Genomic DNA, 22476 nt, shown 5'->3' with positions numbered 1-22476 from the left:
AAAGCCGGCAGCGGTGGCCGAGCGGTTCTAGGCGCTTCAGTCCGGAACCGTGCGACTGCTACGGTCGCAGGTTCGAATCCTGCCTCGGGCATAGATGTGTGTGATGTCCTTAGGTTAGTTCGGTTACTTAAACCTAGTTCTAGGGGATTGATGACCTCAGATGTTAAGTCCCATAGTGCTCAGAGCCATTTGAACCATTTTTTGATCTGCCAAAACACTGTTGAACTATAGGATCCTCTGTGAAGTACGATGGATTCTTTGGAAAAGATGACTAATCACTGTTCCCAAATATTCTCTCCACTGACCTGATCTGGCCCTCAGAATGCGCTTTGACCCAAAAGCGCGGAGCCTTTAAAACAGTGGTTCCAAACCTTTGTTAGATCATTACCCCTGAGTGCAATCAGACACTAGTTAGTCGGAGATTTGAGGTTTTACCGAATTCCTGATACTCACGGTACACTCGTGAAATGATCGTACGGGAAAATTCCCACTTCATAGCCACCTCGGAGATGCTGTGTCCCATAGCTCGAGCACCTACTATAACACCACGTTCAAACTAACTAAAATCTTGATAACTTGCCATTGTAGCAGCAGTAACCGATCACATAGCTGCGCCAGACACGTGTTGTGTTATGTGTGCGTTGCCGACCGCAGCGCAGTATTCTGCCTGTTCACATATCTCTGTATTTGTATACTCATGACTGTACCAGTTTCTTTGGCATTTCAGTGTAGTTGACTAAACATCATTGGAGATTAACAACACACTCTCGGTACAACGCGCAGCCGCTCGCTTCCTCTACGAATGAAATTATCCTGTCACATTTGCCTTTACATTCTGTACATGGTAGCGGCGGCACATACGATTTTCGTTTCTCTGTCTGCTTGTTGCTGTACTTCCAAGAACCCGAAAGGTTGATATTTCAGTAAGCAGAGATCTCAGGAAAACTGTTCCTTAACTGTTTTGAGTTGGTACTATTTAACGTTGGACAAAGAATTTTGGACATGCTATAATTACAGTGGGCAACGGCCTTGCCGCAGTGGAAACGCCATTTCCCGTGAGATCACCGAAGTTAAGCGCCGTCAGGCGTGGTCGGCACTTGGATGGGTGACCATCCGGGCCGCCATGCGCTGTTGCCATTTTTCGGGGTGCACTCAGCCTAGTGCTGCCAATTGAGGAGCTACGCGACCGAATAGTAGCGGCTTCGGTCAGGAATACCATCATAACGACCAGGAGAGCGGTGTGCTGACCCCACCCCCTCATATCCGCATCCTCCCGTGAGGATGTCATGGCGGTCGGATGGTCCCGGTAGGCCACTCGTGGCCTGAAGACGGAGTGCTTATAATTACAGTGCATCACATCACTATGACTGATCTTAGTTCATCAGTGAAATTTTCTAGTTTCTAAAGTATCATTAAAAGAAATTTTGCTGTTCATACAAATGACTATTACCAAGATTCCTATACCTGCTCAGTATTCTGCAATAAAGAGAATAGTAATTTAAAGGAAAAAACGTTGATTTCAATGTAATATAAATATTTCGGTTGTCTTATTGTTGTTTTCAATGGTGCTATGTCGATATTCGTGGCATATACGAATGTAGTAAAAATTACATAGCTATCAGCGTTCTGGAATAGCTCGGACAAGGACTTACGGGAATGTACGAATCGTTAGTTCTTTGATGTGGTACGTAGAACTGGTAATCCCGTCAACACGGAGTCGTACATGTGGGGATATCGACAGCAATCGCCACTACTGCACTGTAGGTGACATAATGTGTATATTTGTTTCGTCATTCCTGATGAAAAAAATGTTTAAAACTGCTGTCTGCGTTAGTAAGTTAAATTTTACAATCGATCAACCCTAGTGAAGTGGCGTTGCACCATGTTTCGGAATTAGCAGACTTAATTTTCGCGTACGGACAAAGAAATGGAAACTCGGTGTAAGCTAACAGTATTGGATCGAGTGCCGACACAGGAGACAGCATACACACATCATCCTTTCAAGATTATTCGAACGATTACTGGAAAAAAACGTAACTGGAAGTACAATACAACCATCGATGAGGACAACAGACAGTGCTGACTCCCCTAATGAAAGAAGCAGTGTTCGCATGGATGAGCAGCCAGAAATCGGCACTCAGTAAGTGGAACGTAGAGTGGTTGTTGAGCACAGCAGTATGTGGAAAATAATACTGGGACAGCAACTGTAGCAGTACCATTCACCAAAGTACAAGGCTTAACTCGTGCTCACTTTTCACCTTGCGTCGTGTTGAATGAATGAATGCTGCAGTGCTCTCGGATCAATGCTTACGTTCTTGAGTCCGTAGATTTCTCTGATGAAGCCTGTCCCATCATAGACGGAATACTCAGTTGTCATAATACTCATACAGGGTGAAAAGTATTTAAACCGACAAACTCTGGGCGGTTGCGGCTGCGGTGGTCTAGCGGTTCTGGCGCTGCAGTCCGGAACCGCGGGACTGCTACGGTCGCAGGTTCGAATCCTGCCTCGGGCATGGGTGTGTGTGATGTCCTTAGGTTAGTTAGGTTTAAGTAGTTCTAAGTTCTAGGGGACTTATGACCTAAGATGTTGAGTCCCATAGTGCTCAGAGCCATTTGAATCTGGGCGGTTTTAGGGGACATCAAAACAAATATTTTTCCCTGATTTCATTTTTTCCTATGAGGGTTATTTAAACCGGTGGAGGCCGTATTACGCTCTTCAGTTGTAGGCAACTACTGTCAACCAGTGTAGTAGCGCATTGTCTCTGTTTACTAATGGAGCGACACACCTGGAGTGAGTACACTGATATGGTTGGTGCGTACTACGTAGCGCACCACAATGGACGAGCTGCACAGCGGGTTTATCAACAACAAAATCCTAATCGCCGTATCCCACATCATACGACCTTTGCTGCTGTGTACCAACGTCTGCGTGAGACCGGGTCATTTAACAGCTTACCTAGACAGGGACGCCGACTCACAGTAAGAACGCTGCAATTTGAGGAAGCTGTCTTGCAGCATGTGGAGTGAGATCCTTCAATCAGCACTCGTGCAATTGCATGCAACGTGGGGACGAATCAGACGAATGTAAGAACAGTCCTTTGAGAGCAATTGTTACGTCAATTTCACTTACAGCGTGTCCACAACCTGGCTCCAGCTGATTTTTCACCCAGAGCACAGTTTTCACAGTGATACTTGGAACAGTGTTAAATGCATCCTGCATTTCCGTCCTCTGTGTTGTTTACCGATCAAGCAACGTTCGGGCGTGGTGGAGTCTTCAACATGCACAATTCGTATGTTTGAAGTGAGGATAACCCACATGTCACAGTTACTAGCGCTCATCAAGTGCGGTTCTTCGTGAATGTGTGGGTCGGTGTTGTTGGGGACTGTTTAATTGGGCCGTATCTGCTACCTAGGCCATTAAATGGCAGGCGCTATTACAATTTTCTCGCCAGAGCGTTGCCGGAATTGCTGGAAGACGTTCCGCTCCCTACAAGACAACGCATGTGGTTCCAACATGACAGGGCGCCAGCACATTGCAGTCACCGTGTGCGTCGATTCCTGGACCATCGGTTCCCAGAAACATGGATTGGCAGAGATGGTCCTGAACCATGGTCTGCTCGATCCCCAGATATGTCCCCTCTGGAATTTTTTTGTGTGGGGACAGATGCGCAACCTTGTTTACGCAACTCCTCTTGCAGGAGAAGAGGATCTGGTTGTCTGGGTAGTAGCAGCAGCAGGAACAATTCAGGATACTCCTGGGGTTTTTGCCCGTGTCAGACAGAACATAATCCGACAGTGTAACCTTTGTTTATGTGTCAATGGAGGCATTTTTGAAAATCTACTGTAACTGAAATTGGGTTGTGTTAATGTGTTGTCTCTTGGTCATAAACAAATGGAAAAGTGTTTGTTGGTTTAACTTGCCGCCAGAGAAATTTTCCTCTACCGGTTTAAATACTCCTCATAGGAAAAAATGACATTAGGGAAAAATATTTGTTGATGTCCGCTGCTACCTCCAAGAGTTTGCCGGTTTAAATACTTTTCACCCTGGCCGGCCGCGGTGGTCTAGCGGTTCTAGGCGCTCAGTGCGGAACCGCGGGACTGCTACGGTCGCAGGTTCGAATCCTGCCTCGGGCGTGGATGAGTGTGATGTCCTTAGGTTAGTTAGGTTTAATTCGTTCCAAGTTCTAGGCTACTGATGACCTCAGAAGTTAAGTCGCATAGTGCTCAGAGCCATTTGAACCATTTTTTTTTTTCACCCTGTATATGGGCCGCTGCAACTCTCCCACGCTACAGTTGCAAAGATTCATTGCCGAATTCCATAAGCATGACAAAAGATAACGCTAAATGAAGGTACATTTCTGTCAGCTATAGTCGGTTTTACGTCGGATGTTCCGGGGTCTTAAACCCGCGCACAGTTGATAGTGAACTTACTCACTGCAGGAACTGAACTCAAATTCCCGTCCGGGAATCCTGATATGTTTTTTCTTTAGTTTCCCTTTTAGCACTTGAGGTGGTTCCTGAGACACTTCCTTCAACAAGGCCACAGCTCACATCTCTCCCCGTATCCGTTCACCGGAGTTAATGCGTAATCTCTGACTACTTGAATGTCGATGAGACGTTCAGGTCTAATTCTTTCCTCTTGTAAATCCATGCAAAAACATCGAACTCCAACCGTTTTCAGAAAGCGCGGGATTTAGTATATTCAGTTATGCAGAAAATAATTGTCACTGAATTAACTGACGCCGTCAGTTAGGAACAAAGTCCTACATGGTAGTGTGTAGCTTCACTGCTGACAGCCCCGACTGACGTCGAACTTCGACCTAGTTCGAGGCAAGACTGCCTCCTCTCCGTGACCAGTGTGTTCAATGAATAAGGGACGGGCACGCAAATGCTGCTCCGTCTCAACAAGAAGTTCAGAAGCACGTCGACGCTCCTGTTGCAACGTACCGTCGCTGACGAGAGATTTGTACTCGTATTAATGGTACTGACTTTCAACAACTAACGGCAGTGGTCTGTGAAAGCAAGAAGTATCTCCTTGTATCTGAACACAGTTCAAATAAGACTTCGTAGATTATGCATTTATCTATTATGAAGTACTTTCTCAGGAATTCTGCGTAAATATTCAGTCGGATCTTGATAAGACTTCAAAGTGCTGCAAAGACTAGCAACTTGCTTTAAACATTCACGAACATAAAACGAAAAAACGTATTATCCAGTGATCAACGAGGCACAAGTGGAACTGGTCAACTCGTATAAGTAACTGGGTGTAACATTCTGTAGGGATATGAGATGAACGATGGCGTAGGCTTAGTCGTAGGTAGAGCAGGCGCCATACTTGACTGCATGACATGTAGTCGCAAAATTCCAGTAGTGTACCACCACAGTTATACAATGTACTGTAAACAAATGAAAATTTGTGCCGTACCGGGACTCGAACCCGGATTTTCCGCTTTACGCAAGCGGTCGCGTTAACCTTTTTTTTTTCCGGGAATCGATCCCGCGCCGCCAGCGTGGCAGGCGAGCACTCGACCACTTTTTTTTCTTTTTGGATCTTTTAAAATAAATAGCCGGGAATCGAACCCGCGGACCAAGGACTGACATCCTGTCGCGCTGACCACTTTTTAGATTTTTTCCTTTTTTTTGTTTTTTAATTTGTTTTTTACTTTATTTTTTGTTTTGTTTTTTAATTTTTTTAATTGGAAATTATTGTCGCTGCCAACCTTTTTTTATATATGGAAAAAGGCGTCTTTCAGTTACGACAAACAAAATTAGAAAATTACATCCGTAGCAACAACAGAACAAGAGTTCCTTCTAAACTATGAAAAAGAATTTGAAACTAATAGTGTGATGATAGATAATAAAGAAAGAAAAATGTAACCAAATCCCGCACGCCATTCGATGTGCATGGCCCATCTGCTTACAGATTCCATGTTCCAAATTGGTACAACATTTCGCAGCGTGTGGAGCCCCATGAAGGCGGCCAACCTCTGCCCGTTACTCCCCAACTGTGAGGGGGGTTATCGAAGACACTGCGCAAATAGTTCGCAAATAGTTGTCGGTATCGAGGTGTACACTCAAGTGTGCTATGACTGTCCTGGAGAAATTGCCAGTAATCAAGCACCATCTTCTCATTATTTCGAAAGAGGTAGTATATGGACATGCCTTTAAACCATGTGAGAGCGTGAGTCTTCGCAGGTTGGAAATAAGTATCCTCTGGACAAAGGAGGAGCCGTGGCTCAATTGTGCGAGGCGCGATACGTAGGTAGCAGGCGAGGATCTTCTGCACTAGCAGCCATACCTCTAACGCCGATCCACATGTTAAGCGGTGTTCGTCAGTATCCACGAGGTGGCAACGTGGGCAAAAGGGGGGAATCCGTCATCCCAATAGCGTGCAGCCTTTGTCGTGTTACAATCTTCCCGTTCACCACCTGGTACCACGCGGCTCGTACCCGCGTGGGGAGGAACGGCTTATGGGCCGCTCTCCTCACTGCAGGCCATAGGGTCGTAGGGCTCTTCCTCTCAATCACATTCCGAGGGATGGACCTTAGCAGCAGTCTGTAAACGTCTCTCGCCTTGGGAGTGCGAGTGTTGGGAAGGTCTGGGTGCACGTAACTATACTCAAGAATAAATGCCGAGAGGTGCGAGAGTGAAGGTGTAATGTGCGAAACCGTGACAGGTGGCAGAAGAGACGCCGGCAGCAATTCCTCTGACAGACGTCCCGTAAGGGAAGCATCTTTGTGGGTCCACAATTTCATCATTGTGCACAAGTACAACGCTGTAGCTCTCGCTCGTACATTTATAAGTCCCAGTCCGCCATCACGCGGAGGGAGGGTGAGTGTTTCGTAGCGGACTTTGAATAGGTGTCCGGCGGTAAGGTAATATCCAAACGCTGCTTGCAATCTGTGTGCCATCGCTGTCGATATCGGTAGGACCTGGGCCATATGGATCATCTTAGTCGCCACGTGAAGGTTGAGGTATTCCACACGCTGTAGGAGGTCCATCCGTCGAAGTAAGTTCCGGCGAACTTCTGTGCGTATGGCCTGTAGTCATCGTGCACTGTTCATGGCAGTCGTGCGGCGCACATCCTGTGTAAATGTTATGCCCAAGAACCGGATCTTGTTAACTAGTGGGAGTGGGGCTACAGCGTCCTCCTGTAGACCTCTCCCAATCGGCATCGCTGCCGACTTGGCCACATTCATGAGGCTGCCCGCTGCCAATCCATAGCGATTGATCCATTGTATCACCGAGTGTACCTCGTCACCAGATCGGACAAGTAATAGAAGGTCATCAGCATATATCCTGCAGTGAAAGGTGTGATCCCGCAGTGACATTCCCGAGAGACTGTTTTTCAACCCTCCGACAAGTGGTTCGAGTGCGGTCGCGTAAAGGATCATGGAGAGTGGGCATCCTTGGCGAACTGACCGTCGGATCGGAAAGGGACCCTCTATCCGTCCATTCACCAGTACACGGGATGCAGCTCCACGGAAAAGGCGCTGAAAGATGTCGAGAAAGTCAGGCGGGAAGCCCATGCGGGCCATAACGGACAGAAGGAACTTGTGGTGAACTATGTCGAAGGCGTGGTCGAAATCAATGGAGATCAGAGCAGCTCGAAGGCGACAGGATGTGGCGATGGCTATTAAATCCCTGCATTCGATGGTTGCCGTTTGCATGTTGGTCACTCCGCCCTGTGTCGTTTGCTCCATTGAGAGGAGTAGGGGCAGAACCTTCTTTATGCGCCTGGCGAGTAGTCGGGCGAAGATTTTATAGTCGGAGTTGAGCATCGTAATTGGCCTGTAGTCCTCGACCGTCCGACCTCTGGAAGGCTTGTGTATCGGTATAAGGAGACCTTCCACGAATGCAGGTGGCACGTGGGAACCGGGGGTCATCAGTTCTTGGTACATGCTGATCCATCGGGGCATCATTTGATCGCGGAAAGTCCGATAAAACTCGAGCGGCAGTCCGTCTGGCCCGGGAGATTTGTTGAGCGCACCCTTGTTAAGCGCGTCCTCGATGTCGTCCCGCGTAATTCCACCTAACAGCGTCGCCGCTGCTGCATTGTCGAGAGTGTGCGACACGTGCTGCTGTATGTCGTGATCGTCCGCTTCCTCTTCCTCTGTATTCACCTCGTCGTAAAACCGGCGATAGTGATCTGCAAAGGCTTCTGTAACCGCCGCCTGAGTCATTACGACCCTACCACCTGGCAATACGAGGTCCGTGATCAGCTGCTGTCGGCGTCGGCGGCTGTCGAGCACGATTTGATGCATAGACGGGTTTTCTCCTTCCGCTCGGTCGTGACGTCGCGATCGCACGACGACCCCCTCCAAACGTTTCCTCGTAAGAGACAATATTTGACCTTTAATTCGGCGGCTTTCCATTTGTCGGTTTGGAGATGGTGGTTGGCTGTCGAGTTCGCGAAGCATCGTGTAATAAAAGTTCAATGTGTGAAGATGCCAAGCTGCGATATCTTTACCGAATTGCTGGTTTTGCACAGTCCACCCACCATGCTAGAGTCGAAGGGTATCGGGGAAGACGACGTTCGCAATCCAGCTATGTGTTGGCGATAATCCGACGGCATTCCGGGGCTTGAAGATGTGCCACATTGAGCTTCCAGGGTCCTCGGCTGCGCCATATCCGCTGCTGTTGTAGAGTGAGTGTGCATATGAAAGCGCTATGATCGGAGAAGTCAAGCGGCCAACGTTTGGCGTCCAGTACTCCCGGCGCTAGAGCTCGTGAGACATAAATGCGGTCTAGGCGACTGGCTGAGTGACTAGTAAGGTATGTCAGCCCGGGACGGTCACCGTGCACTGTCTCCCACGTGTCGGTGAGAAGCAGATCTCGAACCAGGAGCCGAAGTTCTTGACAAGTCGAGAAGTGTGGGACTTGGCCTTTGGGGTGGAGCACACAGTTAAAGTCGCCGCCGAAGATATATTGATCGAAGCGGCTGATAAAGAGGGGGGCGATATCCTCCGAGTAGAACAGCGATCGTTCGCGGCGTTGGTCAGTTCCTGATGGAGCGTAAATGTTAATGATGCGTGTGCCCAGTGCTGCGATCGCCAGCCTTCTTCCTGACGGAAGGTAAGTCACTTCTTCGATGGCAATTCCGTCGCGCACTAGTATTGCCGTACCGCTGCCATTCCGGTCCGCCGGTGACATATATGTCACATAACCGTAGAAAACGGGGAGGGCCGCTATATACACTTCTTGCAACAGGGCAATGTCAATATCCGAAGAACGAAGCATCTCACGCAGCAATTGGATCTTCCCTGCCGTTCGTATCGTTTTGAGGTTAAGCGTGGCGATACGATAAGCTTGTTGCCGAACCGCAGGTGTTAAGTTATCCATTAAGACTGGAATTACCTATGACGCTTCTGACTGTATTGACACCTCCGCATCCCCCCAAACCTCGCCTGTCGTCCTTTCTAGAGAGCCGGCGCCAATGGCGTGGGCCCTGTTGGCGTAACTTGCATGGTTCCGTCGTCGTCGTGGTCATCCGCCCACGTCGGGGAACTCAAAGTAAGATCGGCTTCCCTAGCTTCCTCAGGACATGGCATGGGTGCTTGCACTCCAGAAGGTGGTGGGCAGCATCTGTCCTGCATATCGGCATCCGATTTTGCCACTATAGGTATATGTGGTTTGTCCTCAGTTCCGTTCGGTGATGCCACACTGCAGCAAAGGGCGGCTGCCTCTGTGGTAGCGTCGTCATTGAAGGTGGAGTCGTCGTCCTCTGGAGGCTGTGTCGCATCCCGTTCGGAAGTTGCTCTACGCCTCCGCTTCCGTCGCTTCGGAGAGCGTTGCTTCCTTGTGTGTCCTTCTGTGTCAGACGACGGCAAAGATTACCGACGTTCTTGCACAAAGGCAGCTGTAGGCACAATAAGCGAGTCTACGGCCATGCTATCGTCATGTATGTTGTTATCCGTCGACGGGGGCGGCGGCATCGGAATTGAATCCGTAGCTTGTGGAACGGGTGTGTCGTCATCGCCCTGTATGGGAGGATGGAGCCGCGACCCAACAGTGGATGTCGGCTGTCGTGGTGAAGTGGTAGCTGTCGTGAGGGCTGCTGCATAAGTCACGGGAAGCAGCGTCGGCGGCGATGGCGGGTCTGCGTCAGCCGGCGGCAGTTGAGTGATTCGACGTTGGAAACATTCTGATCTGAGGTGTCCCTCCTTCCCACAACCAGAGCAGGTCTTTGGTTGCCCATCGTAGATGACGATGGCACGGCAGCCACCGATATTCAGATATGAAGGCACATGTCTTTTAAGTTCTATTCGGACCTGGCGGACTCCGTTCAGCACAGGATACGTCTGGAATTGCGTCCATTTTTCCGCAATATGATCATGGACCGTGCCGGAGGGGCGCAGCGCTTTCACGACGTCCTCCGCCGGTAGTTCGAAAATAAGTTCGAAAATTCTGATCGTGCGAATTCCCATGCCAGAATAATCGACGTGTACAGTCCCCACATTGCCATCAGCATGCAGAAACGGAGGCCCTGTTTCGTGTCCCGAAGGGTCCGTTCACGTGTTGCGTCGTTGATGATCTTGACATACACGATACTACTCACAATGGACAAGTGAATGCCGAGAATGTCGGTCGCCGGGATTTTAACTTCTTCTCGTAGAAATCGTTCGACTTCGAGTGCTTTGGGCCGTGCAAATTCGTTGCGGAACGTAAATTTGAGTGTCGATTTTCTGTATTGGTGCGCCATAGTGATCTATATGCTGAGTACAGCACGCGCGAAACGGCCGAGTACGATGTAAACAACACAAGCGCTCGCTCCGCGGCTGGAACACAAACAGCGCGTCGTCACCGCAGCACAGCCAAAGGCCAACTTAACCCCTTCGGCTATCCGAACACACTTTACGGACAGACCTAAGCATCCATATGCTCGCACGATTGTGTTTCCCGCAGAGGGAGAGACTGAATGTAGTTTTCCCGTAAGGTTGCCTTGGCTCTGGCATGAGATACATTAGTACAGTGTGTGTATTTGACAGAGTCTGTAAAGTTCGAGGTGTGCATGCATGCCCGAAGGAACGTTGCATAGAACTTCAAAGACAGTGTCAAATACAGACACTGCAATTACGTATACTTGAGTTCATTGGGGCAGCACTAGGGAAATTTAGTCAGTTCACAGTAGGAGCTGGGTACAAAACACTCGTGCGACCCATCCTAGAATACTGCTGAAGTGTGTGGCACCCGTACCAGATAGTATTAACAGGGGACGGGCATGGGAGAATGCCACGGAGGAGTTGAAGAAACTGAACTGCCAGACATTTGAAGATCTATGAATGTTAATGATGCGTGTGCCCAGTGCTGTGATCGCCAGCCCTCTTCCTGACGGAAGGTAAGTCACTTCTTCTATGGCAATTCCGTCGCGCACTAGTATTGCCGTACCGCTGCCATTCCGGTCCGCCGGTGACATATATGTCACATAACCGTAGAAAACGGGGAGGGCCGCTTTATACACTTCTTGCAACAGGGCAATGTCAATATCCGAAGAACGAAGCATCTCACGCAGCAACTGGATCTTCCCTATCACTAGAAAACATACTCACATAGTTTCAAGAACAAGCTTTGAATGAAGAATGTACGGATATACTACAGCCCCTACGCATCGCTCCCGTAGGAATAGCGAGGACACTATTAGACGAATTACAACGAACACAGAGGCGACTGACCCATCATTCTTCCCGCACTCCATACGTGAATGTAACGGAAAGAAGCCCTAATAACTGGTACAGTTGGAAGTACCCTGTGCCATGCACTTCACAGTGGCATGCAGAGTATTGATCCATACGTCGATTTGTATTTTGTGGTAATCAATAATCCTATATGCACCTTGTTATAATAAATATGCGGAGAACTGACCAAACTGATGACGTATTTTTGTGTTTCTCCATGTAATTAAAAGAACTTTTGGTAAACACAGTATTTAGGTTATACTCTTCAGTCACCTATAGATTGTGGAAAGGATTTTGTTAATCTTCTATCTCCCAAATGCTGAAAGATTTTCTGTAAATGGTGTAAATCAAGCACAGGAGTTTTTTCAACCCATCATTGTCCTTTGGTTTTTTCCTGCTAGTTACAAATGAGTACTGGTGGACTGAATTATCCTTCTTAAGCACCCAGCGAGATATCGTTCAGTCATGAACATAAGAACTACACACTAGTGACAATTGAAGTCATCTGAATTATAACAAAAATGAACGATCCCGGCATAAACTTTCTTTCTCGAACAATCGCAATCATTTTTTGAAAGATGTAACCACCATTTGATTGGACAACAGGTTTTATTCCACAATCTATATTTCGTCCTTAGCCCATTTTCAGGTCTCACAAGTATCTAAAATCATTAGACTTGAATAGAACACAGTCATCGTCAAAATATGTATCTTCGGTGATATAACCCAATTTTGTCAAAACTAAATGATAGAACGGCTAAATTACTGACAATTAGCATGATTTGTTTACTTGTTATGGTCGTGGAATAAAATAGATGAGCAAATCAAAGGTTTAAATTTCGCTGCACACTGTCTAAGCAACCACTGGCACGTCTTTATGATGATCTTTGACAATCGTTTCACTTTTGTTTGTCAGTGGCTGCTTAGACACAATGTAGCGAAATTTAAACCTGTGATTTGGTCATCTGTTTTATTCCGCAACCGTACCAAGTGAATAAGTCATGCTAATTGCGAGTAAATTAGCCTATTACACAAATTTTCTGGCATTTACTTTTGACTAAATTGGTTTATATAACCGAAGATACATATTTTGACAATGTCTTGTGTTCTTGTCAAGTCTAATGGTTTTAGGTACTTTTAACACTTAAAAATGGCCTAAGGCTGAAATGTAGATTGTCGAATAAAACCTGTTGTACAGTCAAATGGCGGTTACATCTTTTAAAAAGTTTTATCTGATTGTGGCTCCACACCGAAGCAAAATCGTTAATCGCAATCATCTTGCACGACGTCCCCAGATTTTTTAAGAAATGACGTAGTACCTATACCCCAGCCCCTTTTTAAGTGCTTGATGTTTGCAGCAAGAACAGAAAACCCATTGGAGTTGCAGTTTTTGTGCCTCACAGAGAGTTGCATTATGATGCCAGTTATCTTTGTTGAGAAAACTTTGTTTCACATGTGACCTTTAGTCTCAAAGAACACCGCCTGACGGCAAAATCTGTCACGCTAGAATGGCTGGAACCTAAAAGTAATACTTTGCAACATGAGTACATTTATCGTATACAGAAGGACGTCTTATTCGGTGAGCTCTCAATAGTATGGTAGGCGCAATCTCTTGAAGCCCTAGACGCAGTTACGTGACGAGGTTTACATGTGAACAGTTGTGTGTTGCACGTGGTGCTGCGGGCATCGATATGCTTTTGTTGCCTGCATGGCAGTTGTAAGCGATAACGCTGTTACTGGTTTGTTAATGATAGCCTTTGCAGAGGCACGTGATGCTAATGTTGGCCGTTCTGTTTGTTTACAGCCATGGCGAGGATCTCATCGTCACACCGTTCGCACAGATTCTGGCCAGCCTGCGCTCGGTCAGGAACAACTTCCTGTGCCTCACTAATGTTCCAACTGCTAAGTAAGTACCACTCACTGCTTTCTTTTCCACCTATAGCTCAGCTTCCGTATTCTGTTTGCATATTTTCGACTACTTCTACTTCATTATTACGCTTCGAAAGAGATAGCATAATGAGTGAATCTAGTGTGAAAAAAGGCTAGCTGTTAACGTACGTTGAAATAATTTATCGTCGCCACCGGAAAATTATCTAAGTGAATGTGCACACTAGTTTACTCCAGATTATTTGATCGTGATTGAGTCACACATAGGGCTGATGTCTTGCAAAAAAGCTTCTTGTGTCCTGTTATTACTGGGGGTGGTTAGACGTAGATGGGGCACCAGAGGTAACGTGATTTCAGCGTACCATTATTGCTTTTGTGTGCAGCATCAATAAATTTAAAACATTAGTGCGGAAGATTTTCTAATGAATTCCCTTCTTAGGTAGAACTACACTCATACTCATAAATTAAGGATAATTTCAGAATGTGGTGGCACACAATGTGGCACTACACAAAACTGGCGCTAATAGCATAGGCACGTAAGGAACACACAAGCCACAGATCTACAAGTCCACGGTATTGGTGATAAGTTGAGAAAACCGTCCCAAAACACATGTGCTACAAAACGTCACTGTTTCCTGCGCATGTACCCCGACATCAATATGGGATATGATCACCGTGCACCCGTATACAGGCCGCACAACGGGTTGGCATACTCTGGATCAGGTGGTCGAGCAGCTGCTGGGGTATAGCCTCCCATTCTTGCATTAGTGCCTGTCGGAGCTCCTGAAGTGTCCCAGGGGTGTGAAGACGTGCGGCGATACGTCGACCGAGAGCATCCCAGACGTGCTCGATGGGGTTTAGTTGTGGAGAACAGGTAGGCCACTCCATTCGCCTGATATCTTCTGTTACGAGGTACTCATCCACGATGGCAGCTCGGTGGGGCGTTATCATCCATCAGGAGGAAGGTGGGACCGACTGCACCCCTGAAAAAGCCAACATAACGGTACAAAATGATGTCCCGATACACCTGACATATTGCAGTTCCTCTGTCAAAGACATGCAGGAGTGTACGTCCACCAATCACAATCCCACCCCACACCATCGAACCACGACCTGCATACAGGTCCCTTTCAAGGACATTAAGGGGTTGGTATCTGGTTCCTGGTTCATGCCAGATGAAAACCCGGCGAGAATCACTGTTCTGACTGTACCTGGACTCGTCCGTGAACATAACCTCGGACCACTGTTCCAATGACAATGTGCTGTGTTCTTGACACCAGGCTTTACGGGCTCTCCTGTGACCAGGGGTCAGTGGAATGCACCTTGCAGGTCTCCGGGCAAATAAACCATGTCTGTTCAGTCGTCTGTAGATTGTGTGTCTGGAGACAACTGTTCCAGTGGCTGCGGTAAGGTCCCGAGCAAGGCTACCTGCAGTACCCGTGGCCGTCTGCGGGCACTGATGGTGAGATATCGGTCTTCTTGTGGTGTTGTACACTGTGGACGTCCCATACTGTAGCGTGTGGACACGTTTCCTGTCTGTTGGAATCGTTGTCATAATCTTGAGATCACACCTTGTGGGACACGGAGGGCCCGTGCTACGACCTGCTGTGTTTGACCAGCCTCCAGTCGCCCTAGTATTCTACCCTTCATAACGTCATCAGTATGTGTTCTTTGAACCATTTTCAACACACAGTCACCATTAGCACGTCTGAAAACGTCTGCACACTTCCTCGCTGCACTGTACTGTGACATGCACCAACACACCTCTGCGTGTGTGTACTGCTGCCAGCGCCACCATGCAATGACCACAGGTCAAATGCACCTCATGGTCATACCCCGAGGTGATTTAAACCCACAAACCGCCCACCAGAGCGTTGTTTCATCATGTATCAGCATTATCCTTAATTTATGAGCGTGAGTGTAGATACTTCGAAAGGAAAAGGGCGCTTTCGCAGGCCATCGTTACAACTACTTTATATGTATGAATTGTAATTACGATTGTTAAACGGTGATGGTGTTACAAGCTAAAAAAGCTTGTAACAAGAATAAATAAACAGCAGTAGGAGAATAATATTTTAGTGCTTTCTGTTCTGGAATATTACGCCTATTCTAATCCTGGCTTCAGATATCTGACTTGGGTGACAGTGACCACACAGTGAATGTTAAATGTTGTTTTGAGAGTGACTGTTTCGAGTCGATGGTAGATTTGGGCCGTCCGCAAAAGTCGTCACATTATCTCCGCTCGTAATCACAGTTTTAAATCAGAGCTTGTGTTCCGTTGAAACTTCTAAATATGTTTTTACTTAAGCTGAAGTAACTGGGAAGGTGAAACATCTAAATATAATTCTGAAACTGCTGAGTGAAATTGAACGTACTCTCTCTTTGCCTGTCTTTATCGTTTCATATCTGACCTGCAGAATTATTCCTGACAAATACAACTCAAACGCAATCTGACTCTTCAAATAATTCACACAATAACAATAAACTATACATTTCATAAGACACTTACCTCACAAAAGAACTTCATTACACGAACTACAGCGATATAGCAAGCACCAATACAGCCAGCTAAATAAAAGATTCTAACTACTGTAGGCTCTAACTACTAATAGGCATGTGGTTGGCAAAGGAAAGATTTTGTTGCAAAGCAAATAATGTATTTAACAAATTTTACCTTAATAATGTCACATCCAGTTCAAAAAATTATGCAATAAACAATATAAAATCTCTATGACGGACACGTCCAGTCCGTTCACTCGCGGTAACACTTCAGACGGCTAACGTCCATCACAGCTAACTACTAACTTCAAACGTCCATCACCGCTGGCTATTCACCTCCAGCTGCGAGTCCGACCAGCCCATGGAGGTAAGAATAAGGGGAGATGGCGCTACGTATCCCAGCCGTACTACGTTTTGAAGCCATGGGGGCGTGGCTCGCTGCCATGACACTCTGACCAAAACATTGCCAGTGTGCTATAGCGCTGCGTGTATTACAGTCGCTAATTGCACCATATACGCATGTAACGTCATCAGATTGGTTGTTTCAAAGTTTTTGTTTAAAATAAAATCTCGTAAAGGCGAAATTCCGTGTTTCTTCTGATTAAAAATAGTTTTTAATGTAATATTACGAATAGCTAACCTTCAATGTAAACGATACAATTTTGTTAATTCAGTAATAAACGTGTATCACAAACTAAATAACAGAAACTGAAAACTAAGTTAGCTATACCCTCCCTCCAAAGCCCCATAAATGCACCTTGTTTGTAATACGTACTGGGACATTTCAGTTACGTTACACTACTGGGAAACACTGTTCATTACCACCAATATTTACTGAAATACCGTACATAGAATGGCAAATCTACACAGTGTCCTGTTTAGGCCTATACTTTACGTTTACGCCAGTTAATGTAGTGTTAGCTTTTAATTTGGTACATGATGAAGACAAAGTGAGTTACTCAACACTTCGATTATCGACGATACGTACGTATTATACTGAAACGTGAACTTGAAAACTAAGAATTTAATTCTTTGAATTAACATACCTTTTACAAATGTTTTGGGTGTGTAGGGAGAACTGATGGTACAGCATTTTCTCGGAGCCTTACTGTTCGGTCTATGTCCTCTTCTCGGAAATGCTGAGAACATATAGTGCTCCATTTAGACGCACGCCAATTCTTCCTCCTCACGGCATTCTCCCACAGAGCTTTCCGACTTTCATTTTTAGGAAATCTAAAATCATACAGGAGAAAAACACGCTGTAGTACAAGTACCGATGTAGCACACGTTCATTCACAATGAAGTTGTAAAATCACACTTAACGAGACAACTTACACATGAAATGTTATTCCCTTCGATTTCGCATCACAATCAGAACGATTCGTACATCCGAACACCACACAAGTCACCATAATAGCGCAAAATCCTTCCAAAAGCGAGCGACAAGCCTATGCACACAAGCTTACAGCAGCAGTGTTTTTGTCGGATTGAGATGGCTACCCTCGGCTTCACATAGCTTCATAGCTGTGACGTCACGGCGTCTCCCTCTATTCTTACCTCCATGGACCAGCCACAGAGTGTCTCTTATAGAGGGCGCACTGCGCTGTCAGAGTTATTAATGCAGTCTATCGCGCTGCCAACACACAAACAGGCTACTTACACCGTCACTAACGACGTCGACGGAAAGTTAAACCCTAATTTTCCTTCCCTTCTTCAGTTCCCAAACGTAGTCATTAGGTATGCAGATCGGTTATTTGACTTATTTCTGGAGACTGTTCAGTGACGTGAAAGTTGCGTTTTATATCTTATTCGCAACGGTTCAGTTACTGAACCAGGGGCGTTCAATAAACAATGCAACACTTTTTTTTTTCTGAAACCTGGTCGATTTTATTCAGGATTCCAATACACCATGTTATTCCCCACCAGTTTGGCTACAAAACCCTATTTTTCCACGTAATCTCCTTTCAATGTGACCGCCTTACGCCACCTTGCTGTGAGGGTCTGTATGCCCGCATGCTACCACTCTACTGGTCTTCCTGCAACAATAACCTCCCCATCATACACATAATGTTTCCCGCGGAGTGCATCCTCTGTAGGATGGATGAGGAGGAACAGCCCAATGAAGTTTTGTGAGCACCTCTCGGGTGTGAGGCCTTGTGTTGTCATAGTGGCGGTCAAGTTCGTTTGTATTCTTGTGGCGACGAACACGCTGAAGTCTTTTCTTCAATTTCCTGATGGTAACGCAACTTTGTGCTGCAGGCCAGCACGCAGGAGATCGGACAGGTTTCTGCGACGTTGAAGCAGTTATAAAAGACGCCTCACCCGACGACTCATCGTGCTACTGTTCACAGCAAGGTCTCCGTAGATATTCTGCAAGCGCCTACGAATACACTCCTGGAAATTGAAATAAGAACACCGTGAATTCATTGTCCCAGGAAGGGGAAACTTTATTGACACATTCCTGGGGTCAGATACATCACATGATCACACTGACAGAACCACAGGCACATAGACACAGGCAACAGAGCATGCACAATGTCGGCACTAGTACAGTGTATATCCACCTTTCGCAGCAATGCAGGCTGCTATTCTCCCATGGAGACGATCGTAGAGATGCTGGATGTAGTCCTGTGGAACGGCTTGCCATGCCATTTCCACCTGGCGCCTCAGTTGGACCAGCGTTCGTGCTGGACGTGCAGACCGCGTGAGACGACGCTTCATCCAGTCCCAAACATGCTCAATGGGGGACAGATCTGGAGATCTTGCTGGCCAGGGTAGTTGACTTACACCTTCTAGAGCACGTTGGGTGGCACGGGATACATGCGGACGTGCATTGTCCTGTTGGAACAGCAAGTTCCCTTGCCGGTCTAGGAATGGTAGAACGATGGGTTCGATGACGGTTTGGATGTACCGTGCACTATTCAGTGTCCCCTCGACGATCACCAGTGGTGTACGGCCAGTGTAGGAGATCGCTCCCCACACCATGATGCCGGGTGTTGGCCCTGTGTGCCTCGGTCGTATGCAGTCCTGATTGTGGCGCTCACCTGCACGGCGCCAAACACGCATACGACCATCATTGGCACCAAGGCAGAAGCGACTCTCATCGCTGAAGACGACACGTCTCCATTCGTCCCTCCATTCACGCCCCCCCAGGGGGTCCACAACTCTTTTGTGGATACGTGCGTGGCGAGCACGGGGCCCCGAGCCATTGCAGCCTTCTTTCTCTCCCGGGCTGCATTTCCTTTCCCTTCCCCTCCTTTCCCCTCCATACCCCTTTCCCCTCGCCCTCTCCTCTCCCTCTATTGGTGTCCATGCTTATGTTGGCCCCGTTATCCTCCTGGTTCTGTTGGTTTTACACTCCGGCTTTGTTGCGTAATCATCTCCTCCTTTTGGCATTCCTTGGTCCCCCTCTGGGGTTTGACCTCCATTCCAAAATTTCTCTTCCGTAGTGTGAGCCATTTGGGGAAGAGCACCTTACCTAGTGTCTCCGACGTGTGCCCTCCTAGTACATTCCACCTTTTCTTTTACGTCGTTGTCTGATGCTAGGGTGCATAGCCAGCACGGTAGCCAGCCCGTGTGGTGGGGTCGCTATGTACCCTTTTGGTTGAGCCCCCTGAACACACAGGGATCACACTTCTGATACCTGAGCTGTGACCTCCTCATGCAAGCCTTGGAGTGGTTGCTCGTCATCCTGGAGCATCGGAACTCCCGGAAATGGCCGCCGTGCCAGACGGCCCTTGCTGTGGCTGGGTGGCGCCCGTGAGGAGAGCCCCTGATCGGAGTGGGTGGTATCAGGGCGGACGCTATGCAGATGAAACGCATACGGGTCCAAAACTCTGGCCGCTCTTCTGCGGCCGTCTCTCTGCGTGGTACTGATTCCGCAAGTGCTTCTTCTCTTGCCCCTTCGGCCTTCCCTTCCGTGGCTACCCCCTGGGAGGAGGGTCAGGCCCGTCGTCTAGGGGCAAAACCTTTCCCCCGTTATCTCGTTTGCACCAGGACTGATGGAGATACTTTCACCAGTGTCAAACCTTTATTCTTTGTGGAACACATTGAAGACAAGTTCGGCGAAGTGGACTCCCTGAGCAAGATGCGGTCGGGTTCGTTGCTGATAAAAACTGCTTCGGCTGCCCAATCTGCGGCCCTTCGTGCCTGTACCCATCTTGGCACAATTCCCGTGTCCATTACCCCTCACCAGTCTCTAAATATGGTACAAGGTGTGATTTTTCACAGAGACCTCATCCTTCAAACTGATGAGGAACTTCGGGACAATCTCGGACGGCGGGGTGTTCATTTTGTTCGGCGTGTTCAGAAGGGTCCTAAAGATAATCGTATTGATACTGGTGCCTTTATCCTGGCCTTTGAAGGGGATACCCTTCCTGAGAAAGTTAAGATTATGGTCTATCGCTGTGATGTGAAGCCGTACATCCCACCTCCTATGCGGTGTTTTAAGTGCTTGCGTTTTGGCCACATGTCTTCTCGCTGTTCTCAGGACCCTCTCTGTGGTGACTGTGGACGTCCACTCCATGAGGGGAGTCCCTGTGTTCCCCCTCCTGTATGTGTAAATTGTCATGGTAGTCATTCTCCACGTTCAGCAGATTGCCCAGTCTATAAGAAAGAAAAAAAGATACAGGAGTATAAGTCCCTTGATCGTTTAAGCTACACAGAGGCCCATAAGAAATATGCACGATTGCACCCTGTGTCCATGACATCTAGTTACGCCTTGGTTACATCTTCATCCCTTCCTCCCCCTTCCTTACCCCCATCCCGGACCCCTCTCCTTCCCCCCTCCCCTGCGGCTCCCACACCTTCTCCTCTGGGCGCTGCTCCCCCTCCCCAGCCGGAGAAGTGTCCCACTCCTTCGGCGTCTGCCGGTCAAGGGCGCCTCTCCCGGGATGCCCCTTCCCGGCACCTTCCAGGTCAAAGGTCTGCTGCAGCGCGGCGACCGCGAGAGCCGCGGTCTATCGGCCCCCAGGTCGCCCGGTCTCTTTCTGTTCCTGATCTTGCTGCAGCTGGCTCCATTATGCCACACAGCCCTCCTCGATCTCAGCCTGAAAAGAAGAAGAAACATAAGTCCCGGGACAAAGAGCCTCTGGTGTCACCGGAGGTCCCTTCCCCGACTTCACAACCGGATTCTGACCTGTCGTTTATGAATGTCGCCCCCTCCTTGTCGGTGACGGGTGGGGACCCGGCGGTATGACTGGATTTAGCATGTTTAGCCCTCTTTTAAACCATCGTTCTGTGGTTCTCCAATGGAACTGTAATGGATACTATCGTCACCTTCCAGAATTAAAATCCCTTCTTTCGTCCTACTCTGCAGCTTGTGTGGTTCTCCAGAAATCTCATTTTACTGATGCTCACTCACCGACCCTCCGTGGGTTCCGTGTTTTCTGTCGAAATCGGGTCGGACCCTTGCGGGCTTCTGGTGGCGTTTGTACGTTGGTCCGTACAGACATTGCTAGCACGTGGATTCCTCTCCAAACTACATTGGAAGCGGTTGCTGTTAGGGTCCACTTAGACTCTGCAGTCACAGTTTGCAATCTTTATCTCCCTCCTGACAGGACTCTTACACCTGCTGCCTTAACCACCCTTCTTCAGCAACTTCCTCCTCCCTTCCTCCTCCTTGGGGATTTTAATGCTCATCATCCTTCGTGGGGCAGTGCCTTTCCATCTAGACGAGGTCTTCTTATAGACCAATTTATTGCAGACCACGACCTGTGCCTTCTTAATGATGGCTCCCCTACTCATTTCAGTGCTGGTCATGGTACCTTTTCTGCCATTGATCTTTCTCTTTCTTCTCCCTTTCTCCTCCCTTCATTACACTGGTCGCCACACGACGACCTTTGTGATAGTGACCATTTCCCGTTGATTATCACGCTCCCTTCCCGCTCCCCGATGGAGAGGTTACCTCGTTGGTCTTTCCACCGCGCCGATTGGCCTCTATATACTGCACAGGTCGAGTTTTCTCCCTCTTTGTCGGGTTGTATTGATGACGTCCTACGTGACGTGTCTGACGCGATTGTTCGCGCTGCTAACCTTGCTGTCCCGCGCTCATCTGGACAATTTCGTCGTCGGCAAGTCCCGTGGTGGAGTACGGCCATTGCCATTGCCATCCGTGATCGCCGTCGAGCTTTGCAACACTTTAAGAGGCACCCATCTGTAGCCAGCCTTTCTACCTTTAAGCGCCTTCGCGCTAAAGCCCGTTATTTAATCAAACAGAGCAAGCGGATATGTTGGGAACGATTCGTTTCTTCCCTTGGTTCCACTGTCCCTCTGTCCCGGGTATGGGCTACACTTCGCTCTCTCCAAGGTTGCCATCGGCAGTCCACCCTCCCAGGCCTTCACCTCCCAGATGGCATTTGTACGGACCCATTAGTTCTCGCAGAACATCTTGCGACCCATTTTGCAGTGGCATCAG

The 22476-nt window shown here is 47.9% G+C and overlaps 1 protein-coding gene across 3 annotated transcripts in view; it reads left to right on the top strand.

Moving 5' to 3' along the window:
- The window catches only part of LOC124721085 (cAMP-specific 3',5'-cyclic phosphodiesterase), an 836067-nt gene that overhangs the window by 382884 nt on the left and 430707 nt on the right, over window positions 1-22476 (top strand). For all 3 annotated transcript variants that reach the window (XM_047245894.1, XM_047245893.1, XM_047245895.1), the window contains one exon: window positions 13480-13581. In XM_047245894.1, coding sequence (XP_047101850.1) covers window positions 13480-13581 — 102 coding nt within the window. The remainder of the gene's footprint in view (window positions 1-13479; window positions 13582-22476) is intronic.

This window comes from Schistocerca piceifrons, chromosome X, assembly GCF_021461385.2.
Source record: "Schistocerca piceifrons isolate TAMUIC-IGC-003096 chromosome X, iqSchPice1.1, whole genome shotgun sequence".
Classification (NCBI taxonomy): Eukaryota; Metazoa; Arthropoda; class Insecta; order Orthoptera; family Acrididae; genus Schistocerca; species Schistocerca piceifrons.
Note: the sequence above shows the minus strand (reverse complement) of the source record. Positions and strands in the feature narration are given on the sequence as shown.